This window comes from Hevea brasiliensis, chromosome 11 (genome assembly GCF_030052815.1).
Source record: "Hevea brasiliensis isolate MT/VB/25A 57/8 chromosome 11, ASM3005281v1, whole genome shotgun sequence".
Classification (NCBI taxonomy): Eukaryota; Viridiplantae; Streptophyta; class Magnoliopsida; order Malpighiales; family Euphorbiaceae; genus Hevea; species Hevea brasiliensis.
The window spans coordinates 66,889,684-66,903,277 of NC_079503.1; the positions used below are offsets into that span (position 1 = coordinate 66,889,684).

A 13,594-nucleotide genomic window follows, 5' to 3' on the forward strand; every position below is an offset into this window, starting at 1 on the left:
AATCCCCACCACACAAACGTATACAGCTTCTCTTTTAAACATAAAAACCAAATCCTCCCCTTGTGTATATAAATATCAAATAGAATAGTTCAAAGGGAGTATCCAATATCCAGATCACTGAAAGTTAAAAAGAGGTAGCTAGCAAAGCAGATGGGTTTGAGGGTGAGGCATCATTTATCTTCATCATCTGCTCACTTTTGCCTCTTTGTCATCTTCATTTTCCTTTGCTTTCCTTTCTACGATGCTCAAAATGCTACTACTGATCCATCTGAAGGTACAACTCTCTCTCTCTCTCTCACTCTTTCATTTTCTTCTTATCATGATAGATTCCCATCCAGTAAGAAATGATTTATAAACGAGTGGTCCTGGCTGGTAAGTTCAAGAGAGAGAGAGGTCTCCCTGGTTGTGGTCACATAAGATGAGAATAACTGAATACTCTTTTCGTAATCTTCACATGTTTTTTCATCAGCAGATTGTATAAGTTCACTTATCTCTATATATTATTGAGTATATCTCTTTAATACAACTTTAATTTATGCTAGAATTAGTAGGATTTTTTTTTTCTGTGCGTGTGATTGCTTTTAATGGCTTCAACCCTAATATTAAAAAAGAGGGGAGCAAATTCGCTTCTGTTACTTCATTTGTCTTTATAAATTAAGTTAATATTAAATTTTATTACATTCACAAAAACTCAAGTACTTTTTTTTTGTCAATTTTACATCTTGCTGATATTAAAAATCCTAGTAATTAATATCCTTTATGAGCAAATCCGAATAATAATGATAATAATTATTATTATTATTTAGAATGTCAAAAATTATTTCCTATTGATTTAACATTAAACCATTTAGAGTGTTGGTAAAAAAAAATTTGGAGTGGGACAGAACTGAAATAATTTAGTACTGTTGAAGGCGATAGAGAGTGGAATGTTCAATTATTCTATGTGGGTCCCCTTGGCATCTATTATTTGGTGGGATTAAACTCCGGTCAATAGAAGGATAAGAAAAATCTTAGTTTTGAACGATTGATATTTGACTTTTTTCATCAATTATAATAAATACAGAAGCTTGCAAGTCAATACAATGACAAATATTTGTCTTTAATAATTTTCTTAACAATGAGAAAAATTAAGAGTATAAATCCATTTTAATCTATTTATTGTAGATATTTTTATTTCATGTAATTTTTTTAATATTTTAATCTCTTATTTGAAAATTTAAATTTTAAAAGATTTAAATTTAATTAATTTTTTATTAATTTTCATATTTTAAATGAAAAAAATTACATTTTTTTATTTTCAAAAATTTATTTTAAAATAAATAAAAATAAAAAATAAGTATTTGATAATTTAATTAAATTCTTTTCCTTAAGTGAAAAGAAGCCTACAAGTTTTTAGAAGGACTGGCGATAGAATATAATTATATTCTTGAGCTCTTACATTATATAGCAAATATTTGATCTTATCAAGAAAATAAATTTGCACTCCGCTTGGCATGCTAGAATTCAAAATTTTCATGCATTTGAATTGAATTTCACAAAATAATATTTAGAATAAATACAAAATTGATGATTCATTCATATTTATTTCATTATTATGAAATAAATAATAAATTCATAATTATATTTATTTTACTTAATATAATAATCTTGTATCTGTTTTTTTTTATTAAGATACATAATATACTCATATTTTATATATAATTATCTTTAAAATAATATTTATCACTATACAAATTAAATAGTTTAAAATGGCAAAAGAATATTTATGAATGACGCATCTTTTTCTTATGGCTTATTTTTTAAGGTTAAAAAATGCATCAATGCCCCCATAATTGTTTAAAAAAAAAGTCAGAACATACACAGATAAATAGAGGTGGCCAATGATATCCCTATAACAAAATCCTTTCTATACAATTGCCATATACAATAACCATTATCTTAATAACCATTATCATGTATCTCAAGAAGGAAAGATGAAGAGAGAGTTTATGGTGATTTGGAAATGAGGGCCAAAAAAATGGATTTTGTGATATGGGTAGTTTTGATTGAGTAGTCAGAGTCAACTTTCTAGATATTTTAACTTTCAATTAGATTAAAGTATTTAATAGATAAAACTTTTGATTTTTTTAAATCAATTAATAATAATAATAATAATAATAATAATAATAATAATAATAATAATATACTCCTAGTACATATAAAAGTAGTGTTTTTCCCTCACAAATAAGTGAACCCTCTTTATAATATGGAAATTAGACCTCACATGATTGTGACAGATAATATATATGCATTAGATATATTTAATAATAATAATAATAATAATATACTTTTATTGCACATAAAAATAATGTTCCCTATTAAAAACATAGATCCACTTTATAATATTAAAAAAAGAATTTCACATAATTGTGATAAATGGTGCATGTGCACTAAGTATACTTAATAATCTCTCTACTATTAATATAAAATTACAATTTTTTTTTTTACTTTTTACTGAAAAGTGTGATGATGTTTTAAATTTTTATTTTGATTTATTGATCACCTCAAATATTATGCGTATGTTTATTAAACACATATTTATATAGTAAAAGAGTACTTGTGTGAATTCAAATAACTAAGAACAAATGAAGTTGCAATAATATACTGAAATGACATTTTAATAAGGTTGTTATAAATAAGGACCATTAATTTAAGAGAGGAAAATAACGAAAATTAATAAAAATGAATGAAAAAAATTTAAAAAAATTGTAAGTGACATTAATATTTTTTACTATCTTAATATTTTATGATAAATGTATTAATAATTTAATTTATTCCGTTAAAAATTTACTAATTATAAAAATAAAACTATAAAAATCAAATAAATCATAATAAAAATTGAAAGTACCTTTCAAAGTAAAGTTTAGATATTATTTATGTATTCAATATAATAATAATAATAATAATAATAATAATAATAATAATAATGTTGTTAAATTGTGGTGGACAGTGAGGGCATTGAACTTGCTATTAGGGGGATGGGATGCACAAGCTGTGGCACTGTGGAACATAAGTGGAGAACCTTGCAGTGGATCTGCCATTAATGCTACAGATTTTAAGGACGGAGACAACAATCCAGCGATCAAGTGTGATTGTTCCTACAACAACAATAATACATGCCATATCACCCAATTGTATCCCTTTTATCTTCCTCCTTTCCTTCTCATTCTAAACTAAACTAATTAACTATAATTATATTTATCATACCCATTTGTTTTAATTGATCTATAAGTGTTTAATTACTTGACTAATATTTAATATTGGAAGAACAAGTTATTTAAGTTAAAATATTTAGTATTGGGTATGTAAGTTTTATCATCATCATATTAATTATTCCTCTAGTTTATTATTTATTTGATTGAAGAAAATAACTATTTGTTTGAAACTAACTTTTAATTTTTTTCAGGAGAGTTTATGCTTTGCAAAAAAGGGGAACAATCCCAGAAGTAATTGTGGCTTTGAAATATTTGACTTTGCTGTAAGGAATTTCTCTTACTCCCATTATCATATCAGTACTGAGAGTTTATGTGTTGAGAGTTTATTTCTCTCACAGGGCAATAGCTCTCACTATGTGGGAGCCACTTGCTCTTCAGTCCACGATATAATTTCACTTTGTAAATGTTTTAAAAAGATATCTGTTCTTTTGTTCTAAAGCAAAGTTTATTATCTGATATTACTTTTTCTTTCATTAATTAAGTCAAAGTTTTTACATATGAGTCCCATTATAAACATTGTGTTTTGAGTTCACAATTAATCCGATCTAGCAAGTATTTTCCGATCAATATTACCATATTCTCTTTAAAACATGACTTTATTAGAAATATGACATTCTTTTTTAAGCATGATGAGAATGAACTATTCTTTTTTAATTTTTTTTTTATCAAACTTTGCAGGAATATTGATCAAAATTACTTCACAGGTCCCTTGCCTGCATATATTGGAAATTTATCATCATTGAAGACTTTGTAAGTAAAAAAGCTCTTTTTAGAACGTTTTAAAGTTTGATGTATTGGTCCTTATAAAACGTGAATAACATGTTCATACATCATCTATCTGAAATAACTACACAAATAATTTAAGAACTTTATTTTCAAGATTTCATCACATTTAAATTTTAGTGACATAAGATTGAGAAAGTTCAAGTGGCAGAAAAGAATACCGATTTGAATATTTGTAATAGCATAGGCACAAAACAGGAGTCAAAGGTACCATGGCCTAGTTTTATTTTAGCTAAAAACCTTCACCTTAAAATATGGAAATAAGATCTCTTGTGAACAGTGCTTATTAGAGAGGACTGAGATGGTAACTTTACTCCATGATCAGCTTAGGAATCTTAGAATTATTATTTTTATGAAGAGAATTGGTTATAATTAATCAAAATATGAATTAAAATTAATCAAAGTTTCTAAGTCTCTAGAACAAAAATCACAGTAACGTAAAGTCAAGAAGAACACTGAGAAAACTAAGAGGATGCCTTTTACGTGAATATATTGATAGTTTGTGTACTTGAGGTTTGAGGTATTTATAGGAATTGTGTGTCCTTATTAAGGACTCCTAAATTTGAAGAAATTAAGCCCAATCCTTAATTATTAAAATAGGAATAAAATTGATTCTCTAAGAAATTAAAGTCACACAACTAATGGGGGAATCAAAAATCAAGAAGGCAGTGAGCAAGGAGATGGGGGTTGGAAGGAGACTTTGATCAAGGCATACCAAAATTGACTGCGAATATCTTATACATTTTTACCTCAATTTTGCACGAGCCACCTATGGTTAGAAAGCTTGAGATGTACTTCGGTTCCAAATGCACTTGACCTCACTAAAAAATTCTTAGCGAATCAAAAGTTATCATAGAAACAAGCAAGGTTACTGATACGAAAATATCAACAAAATAAAGCAAAAGCACAAGCACACAAAGCATTATCTTTGCACGGCTTTTTCACCTGACAAATGAAGTTTAAATTTTATGAATTGTAGATGCATCTCAATTTATGGCTTTTGCAATAGCAAAAAGCATCAATGTGAATAGATAATCCATTTTTGCACTTGTTTTAAGCACAAGGTATAATTTCAAGACTCTCTTTTTTTCTCAAAAGCCATGCGGATGATGAAGGAATAAAAAAGGATTTTAACTTTCCCCCTTATTAGGCATTAGAAAATGTTTTGAAAAAAGGGATTTTCAATTTCCCACTATAGAATTGGGAAACTTTTTTTAAAAAAATGTGTTGGAGCACTTAGGGCATAAAGTGTTGGAGCACTCAAGGCATATGAAAGGATGGAGTAGTTAGGACATAGAAAAGGATGGAGCACTCAGGAATGGAGTACTCAACATGTAAAAAGGGATGAAGCACATATAACCCAAAGGGAATGGAGCTCTCAGGGTACTAAAGGAATGGAATTTTGAAAAGTCATTTTCATTTAGATAATGAGAATACAAATGAATGTGAATGATTTTGGTGGTATGAATAATTCTTTTTAAGATGAGAATTCTTCTTTTAAGAAATTTTTTTTTTGGTTTATAAATAATTTAATTGGAAAAGTTTTTGACTTCTTTAAAAGAGTAGGATTTAAACTTTGAGAATGCTTTGGCTCTTGGGCATGCTAATGATGCAATATCTTGTAGGAGATTTTTGAAATTATTGAATGTGTCTTGAAGATCTTTGTCTTGTCTTTGGCTATTCATGCCCCTAATTTTATTTTGATGTCTGCCATGAAATCAGAACAGCAACTGGATTTAAGGAGAATCCTCCATTTTGGTTAGATGCATCAGCAGCAGTAGGTGAAGTAATTCCAGCAGCAAGTGCTGCTGGCTGGTCTGATTGCGTTGATAGCAACTCCAATAGCCTCATCAATAGTGTTGTAAGGGCTACCCAAGAGCTTTAGCTAAGAGATATTAAAGCCATTTTCAAGGCTGTGAAGTCTTGAGTTCAAGTCTCCGTTGAAGTCATTTGTATAAAAAACAGTGTTATAGGACATTAACGTTAAGATTCTTAGTTAATAAAAACAAAAACAGCAACAACTTTTTGAGGTCTGGTTTGATACTGGCCTTAAGGATATCCTACCCCTCAAGGTTCAAAGTACTATCCTGTTGGATTCAATAGACCTTTTGATTGATGTGCACTCAATACAACAAGGACACAGGAACAACAAAACAATTATTTGAATATTCATCAAAACACTTTTTTTGCCTATTGTGGCTGTATATGCATATCATATGAGTTGTGTCAATGCCTCTAATATAGATACTCTCATCTTTTTAAAGAGATAAGAGAGTGAATTATCTTTAAGAAAAGCTATTGCATATTTGAAATTGTCACATAAACAAGGTAAATTGAAATTGACATATATATATATATATATGTTAAAATTACTTTTGAATTTCTGGTTTTTAGAGCCACTCTTAGCTTCAAATATAATTGCTGTTAATAATTATATTCTTTATTAATATTTGATTGTTTTTTTTTTTTTAAATGATAAGGTCCATCGCTCATAATGCATTTTCTGGGGGCATTCCAAAGGAAATTGGAAATCTTAAGGAGCTAACCTCATTGTAAGAATGACAATTTTTTTCGCAATTAAAACTCAATCACTTGAAGAAGAAATCATCTTCAATATTTCTTTTTTACAAGCCAAATTAGTAGATATTTCATATTGCTTATCTTATTTTATGGTACACAAATGAAATTAGCTTACGATTATGAAATAAAATGCAAACTAAAAACAGGTCAATAGGAGAAAATAACTTCAGTGGAACACTCCCTCCAGAAATAGGCAATCTTGTCAAACTCGAGGAACTGTAAGTTATAATTCCCTATTCTTAGGTAGATTCAGTCTACCACATTTTTTCATAAATTAAGTCATCAATTAAATCATTTAATGATAACAATAATCATATATAAATATGTGATTTAATTTTCATTTATTCTTTCCGTTTATATTATTATGGATAATGTAAAGTGATTTGAATGGTTTAGTGTATAGAATGTGGTGGGCTAAATCTATCTAAGAATCTCTTTTCTTTTTAATTAACTGATATATCTTGTGGATCCACAAATAATTAAAATCCTCTTTCTATATTTTATTTATTTAGGTCTGATAAGAACTTCAGCACATAGTGCACTTCTTTTTTATGCACTTGATGCATTTAAGTAAGAATTTCTCTTTAATATGATCTTATGTCAGATGTGCATATTAAAAACTTATATAATATGAGGTTGAGAACTTGGATAATTTTGCAGTTATATTAACAGCTGTGGAGTGGGTGGTGAAATTCCCTCAACATTTGCCAATCTTAAAAGCATGAGAGTCTTGTAAGGCGAAGTGGAATATTCTATATTTGTTTGTTTGTTCCTCTTGCAATTGAAGGTTACATTACTATGATTTGGGCCATATATTTTCAGGTGGGCATCAGACTCTGCGTTCTCAGGCAAGATACCTGAATTCATAGGGAATTGGACAAAGCTTCAACAATTGTAAGCTATTTAAATGACTTATGATTTTCATGTTCAAATCATATAGGCTTTGATTAGTCAAGATCAAATTGTTTTATTATTTCTTTGTCATAATTAAAGCTTAATAATGAAAAAAAGTGTAAATTACATATAATATTTAGCGATATTTAATTAGCTTAACATAAAATTTCCTAAATTTTAATTTAATGAATGAAGAACTCCTCATGATCCATTAATTCAATTTCTTGGTTGCTTTACCATACGAGGCATCATTTATAAACGAAATAAAAAAATTAAGATGGCTTCTATACCCCTAAATCAAAACTTACACATACCCCTCTCTCACCTCTTTGCCTCTCACCTCTCTTTCCCTTTGTTTTTCTCCTCACGACTTAATCTCGTCTTTCAGTTCCCCACCTCCCTCGTCGGCTGTAACTCCTTTCTCGTTCAACTCACTGGCTCATCCTCCTCTCTTTGTTTCTTTCCCATCTCATCTCATTTTATTCAACTACACAACAAAGGAAGATGCAGCGATTGTGAAACTTTTGCCATAGACTATGGCAACGGTTTACGGTCGCTGCCATAACCTTTTATGTGGTAATGCGTATAATTATTTGATTTGAAATTGATCCCTTTACATTGATTCAATCAATTTAAACATTTAAATGAAAATTAAATTAATAAAATTTCTATATAGTGATCTGATGTATAATTGGAATAAACCATCAACTCTAAAATTACTTGACATAAATTTGTCTGACCTAATCCATTCAATAAGATAAAATTATAATAAACTTTTTTCTTATAAGCAATAAAATTTATTAAAGGAGGACCTAGAAAACCTAAAAATTATAACCACATTGGCATGTAAAATTATAACTGACATTTGAAAGTAGAAAAAATTGTTAAAATTAAAAGGATTAAATATAATAGCAAAAAACACATAAAAGCTTGGTTTTTTTTTTACCCATTAAGCCTAAACAAAGACAATATTATGCATAATGATTTACCAACAATTTCCTGCAGGAGATTTCAGGGGAATTCTTTTAAAGGTCCCATACCATCCAGCTTTTCTAATTTGACATCTTTGGATTCCTTGTGAGTAGCAACTCTTGATTTTAGAAAATCTCTCTCTCAAACTCATACCATTACATATTCCATTAGTTACAAAAATAGAAGTTGTTAAGGGTTATGTGTTCATGCCACTATGCAAGCGAATTAGTGATATGCACAATGTGAGTTCAACTCTTGATTTTATCAAGAATTTGAAGAGTTTGTCTGAATTGTAAGTTAATGCATACTCCTCTATTTGTCTTCTTTTTTTTTTTTTTTTTTTTAACTTAATGGGGAGGTTATGGATTCAAGTTATGGAAAGAGCTCCTTTGCAAAGTAGGATAAGATTGCATACATCAACTCTCTCTAGAACCCACAAGTATGGGATAGTTAGTGCACTGAAATTCTTGCAATTAACTCTTAACTCAATATGTCATGTAGTTTTAAAAACGACTCCAGCACCAATGAATTAAAGTCCATTGGTGCATTTAAATACTATATTATTACCATAATAACATTTTTCTTAGTAACTACATTTTTTTTCCCACAGGTATCTAAGGAATGCATTGATCAGTGACACTATTCCATCTGACATTGGAGAATATACAAGATTACAAAGGCTGTAAGTTATAGCCATAATAAAGAACCTTAACTTGCAAAATCTTTACTGAAATTTAGTTATATATCTAAGATTTATTTTGATGATTGATATTTCAAATCAAGGTAGAGTAAATGTTTTTTCAAAGAAAAATTATAAACTACTAACAATTCAAATATATATCTCATCATTTCAAAGACTTGTTTCAATTTTTTTTATAAGCATAATTTTTATTAATATATAATGAGAAAAAACTTAACATGGGATCATCTAGCTAGACCTAGATCAATCGAATTACCCATACAAATCTCACTTAAGACGAATCATGTTAAGTGAAAAAACATGGTAGGAAATACATCAAAACATGGCCAAAGGAAAAGGAAGATAAGCCAAGTAGACAAGCATCTAGTGAAAAGATAAGGACAGCAAGTTACAAGCCAAAAAGCAACCAGCCTGATGCAGAACCTGTTATAAATATGCAATGAAATCAAGTTATAAATCTCATTTCATTTGTTTGACTTCTTTTTGTCTAAATGCTTGCAGGGATTTAAGTTTCAACAACTTAACGGGCCCAATTCCAAGTTCTTTGTTCAATATGAGTTCTCTTGAATCCTTGTAAATACTGTGTGCTATTTTCCTGTCTAACGCTCTTGTATACACTTGGCTTTGTTTTGATTTTTCTTATATTTTGTTCCATTAATTGCATAAACTTGGCTTTTTTTTTTTTTTTTCTTATATTTTTTTTCCATTAATTGCATAAATTAATGGTCAGGTTTCTTGGAAACAATAGCCTATCTGGAAACCTTCCTAATCAGAAAAGTAATACTCTTCAGACTATGTAAGTCCTCATACTAAGCTTAGGAAGTTTTTATATCTTTAACATACTCCTATATGAAATTCATTAATAAATATATATTCATTTTATCGTGTATTTAAATTTATTTAGCAATAATGCACTCAGAATTCAAACTCTATGATTGTGTTTATAAATGCTCTGCTAATATGTCAAAGAACCACTCAAGTTAAGCTTGAACCTACAATGGAGGCCAATGATAGATTTAATAATTTATTACAAGCCTTCTCACCATTGCTAATAAATTTTTTCATGCAGAGATTTATCTTACAATTATCTTTCAGGAAGTTTTCCTTTATGGGTATCCTCCAATCTACAATTGTATGTGTCCCTAATCATGCAATCATCTCAATTTTTTTGGGATTATCTATATAATTGCTTGAAGCCTTATCACTGATCACCAAATTGTCATGTTTCGTCATCTTTGCATCTTAACCATTGCATGAAACTATGAAGGAATTTAGTGGCCAACAATTTCACATTTGACAGCTCAAACATAAGGTGGATTCCCCTTCATTAGATAATTAGTTAATTATTCAATCTATAATTAATATTGTAAATTAAGAAAAAGCAAAGCTATTACAGTGTTACGTTTAGAATTGAATATATTTACTTTTACATTTTCCAATTTTAATAAATAATAGTATTAAATTTCTTATAATGCAGTGTTTTACCACAACTGAACTGTCTGCAGAGAAATTTTCCTTGCAATAGAGATCTTCCACGCTGTAAGTTATTTCATAAAAGACCTAATGATTAAAAAAAAAAATCTAACATTTTTGCATGCATTTTTAATTGTGACCAAAACTTTTAATTTTTATCTATTTTTTCCATTTTTTTATATTAGTTTATAATGTTATCATTTTGATGCTCAAACTTTAGCAATGGTTTCAACTATATAAAAATGGAACTAGTAAAAAGATCATATCACTATTAACTGTTACAGATGCAAATTTCGCAATCAAGTGTGGTGGTCCAGAGAGGAAAACTAGTGACGGAATAGTGTTTGAAGCTGAAAAGTCATCTCTAGGTGCAGCATCCTTCAATGTGACTAGCAGTGAAAAATGGGCAGTCAGTAACGTGGGTTTGTTTGCTGATAGAAATAGTCCAGCTTACGTTGAAAATACATTGGCACAAGTGACTAGCACCAATGCTCCAGAGCTTTATCAAACTTCAAGGATATCTCCAAGTTCACTTAGGTACTATGGCCTTGGTCTTGAGAATGGAAATTACACCATTAGCTTGTTCTTTGCAGAAACTGCATTCGACGATCGAAGCTCACAAACTTGGGAGAGTCGGGGAAGACGCATTTTCGACATCTATATCCAAGTAAAACTTGTTCTCAATTAAAAGAATCCAAACATTTTTTAAATTATATTACTCGAGAAAATTTTTGTTGCAAGTTAGGACTTGTGATTGTGGTTTTGCACGTTAGCACTTAAGTGATAAAATGCCTAACTGCCTCTAAAAATGCTGACATGGTGTTAATTTCCTTTTTTTTTTTTTTTTGTCTAAATTGGCAGTGTTCAATAGCTCCATGTCAGCATTTTTTTAGACATCGTTAAACATTTTATCATTGAAATGCTAGTGATCCAATATTATAAGTTCTGACTTGTAACACAAAAAATTCTTCAAGCCCTCAATAACAAAAGCTCTAAACCACAATATAGCTAAATGTACTTTACCCTTAAAGGTTTTAGGAATTTTATTTTAATTTCAAAGAGCACATAGTAGTAGAAAATATTATTTTCGGCTAGTTGCCACATAAATTCCATCAATTTAAATTTTGATAATTTGATCAAATTACTAATTTACCTTTAAATTTGCTAAAATTAGAAGTATAGAACATAATTATAAAAACGCAAAAAAAAAAAAAATATATTTTTACCTTTATGCCTAAGTAAATTAGAAAGTTTGCAAATTTATAAATGCAGAATCTCATTCATTGTGCTTCTTGGTTTCAAGGGAAGTCTCCGATTGAAGGACTTTGACATATCAAAGGAAGCAGGGGGGGTTAGGAAGGCATTTGTAAGCAAATTTAATGCTACTGTATCAGAAAACTATCTTGAAATTCACCTATTTTGGGCTGGAAAGGGAACTTGCTGCACCCCTGTACAAGGGTATTATGGACCAATCATTTCAGCACTCAGTGTTGTTCCAGGTAAAGCATGATTTGATCATATATGTTTATTTTTTGAACCAAGATTTTTGTAGATGTTTAATGTGTTTTCTTTTTTCCTATGTAAAATTTCTATGCAGATTTTATGCCTACTGTTAGTGGGATACCGCCACATACTCGTAAAGAGAAGGAAAAAACAGGGTTGATTGTTGGTGTTACTCTCTCTGCTGCAATTGTAGGCTTTATTTTGTTGTTTGCGTTTCTTTACTTCAACGGAAAAACGAGGAAAGATGACGAGGATGGTAAGTTTTTATTTTATATTCTAAGTGCAAATAACTTACGAATTGCTTGGCTATTTACATCCTAATTTAAATAGAAAAATTGATTGGATTTTTTTTTGTCTATACTTGATTTACCATAAATCTAAAAGATAAGATGTATGGTGAAACTCATTTATTAAATATATGAATCTCACATATTTTATGTTTTAAATCATAATAAAATGAATTTAGATAAAAATTTCTCACAATCATTATGCAAGATGGCCATGAGTCTAGCTTCTTAGCTCTTATTTAGTGATCGCTTAGTAAGAAGTTAAAAAAGCTTATAATTTTTTTTTTTCATTGCTTCACATTTAGTAATATTTTTATTGTGATTCACTCTTTTTTTATTTTTTTTTTATTTTTTTTTAATTACAAAGGAGGGCAAAGTTAAAAGGAAACAATACAACTATATATTCTACAAGGCAAATTAATTATACTATAAGTATCATATCTTTTCTGTGTGAATTTCAATTTTTAAATGATTAAAGTAGTGATTAGGGTATTTACTTTTTAATTTTTGAAAAAGCATAAATAAAAACAACTTATTCAAGCATTTAAAATTATTTTTTTAGAAAAATTAAAAAGCAAAAAATAACTTTTAAAAAAAATATTTTTTTAAGGAAGCAATAATTCAAATGACTCAACCTATCACTGTTACCATTACTATTACACTATCACAATGAATAGATTAATGTAGTAAATTTTTTTAAAATATTACATATTTATTGTCAAACATTTTTTCAAATTACTGTTTTTATTTTATAGGAAAAATAAAAAGCAAATGAAAAATTATTTTTTAAGGAGAAAATCAAAAAGAAAAAGTTGAACCAAAAGTGATGAATTTTACTTGAAAATAGTTTAAGTTAAAAAGGGGATTTTTTTATTCAAGTACTAAGTAGGAAAAATACAAAATTCAAGAGGTATTTTACTGTTTTATTAAAAAAGTCTTTAATGTGAATTTAAATAAAAGTTTCGAGGACCCAATGAACAAAGCATGCAAACTTTAAGTCTCAAATGGTTTATTCCTTAGAGTAATATTATTCATATTTATGAATAATGATTGATAAGTAATTAAGTTATCATAATGCTCATAAATGTGCAGTGTTTGTTGGGATTGATTATAAACCCAACACATTTAGCTATCTTTGAATTGAGAAA

The 13,594-nt window shown here is 28.7% G+C and overlaps 1 protein-coding gene across 1 annotated transcript; it reads left to right on the forward strand.

Moving 5' to 3' along the window:
* Positions 1-21: 21 nt before the first annotated feature.
* On the forward strand, positions 22-13,585 carry LOC131169145 (probable LRR receptor-like serine/threonine-protein kinase At1g56130). The gene is made up of 20 exons (XM_058129317.1): positions 22-274; positions 2,990-3,173; positions 3,446-3,517; positions 3,933-4,004; positions 6,518-6,589; positions 6,764-6,835; positions 7,278-7,349; positions 7,440-7,511; positions 8,517-8,588; positions 8,704-8,775; positions 9,094-9,165; positions 9,685-9,756; positions 9,914-9,979; positions 10,253-10,315; positions 10,451-10,495; positions 10,661-10,722; positions 10,941-11,323; positions 11,960-12,155; positions 12,254-12,415; positions 13,539-13,585. Exons 1-20 carry the CDS (start codon positions 151-153, stop codon positions 13,583-13,585), a joined length of 2,052 nt encoding a protein of 683 aa, XP_057985300.1. The 5' UTR covers positions 22-150.
* Positions 13,586-13,594: the final 9 nt, after the last annotated feature.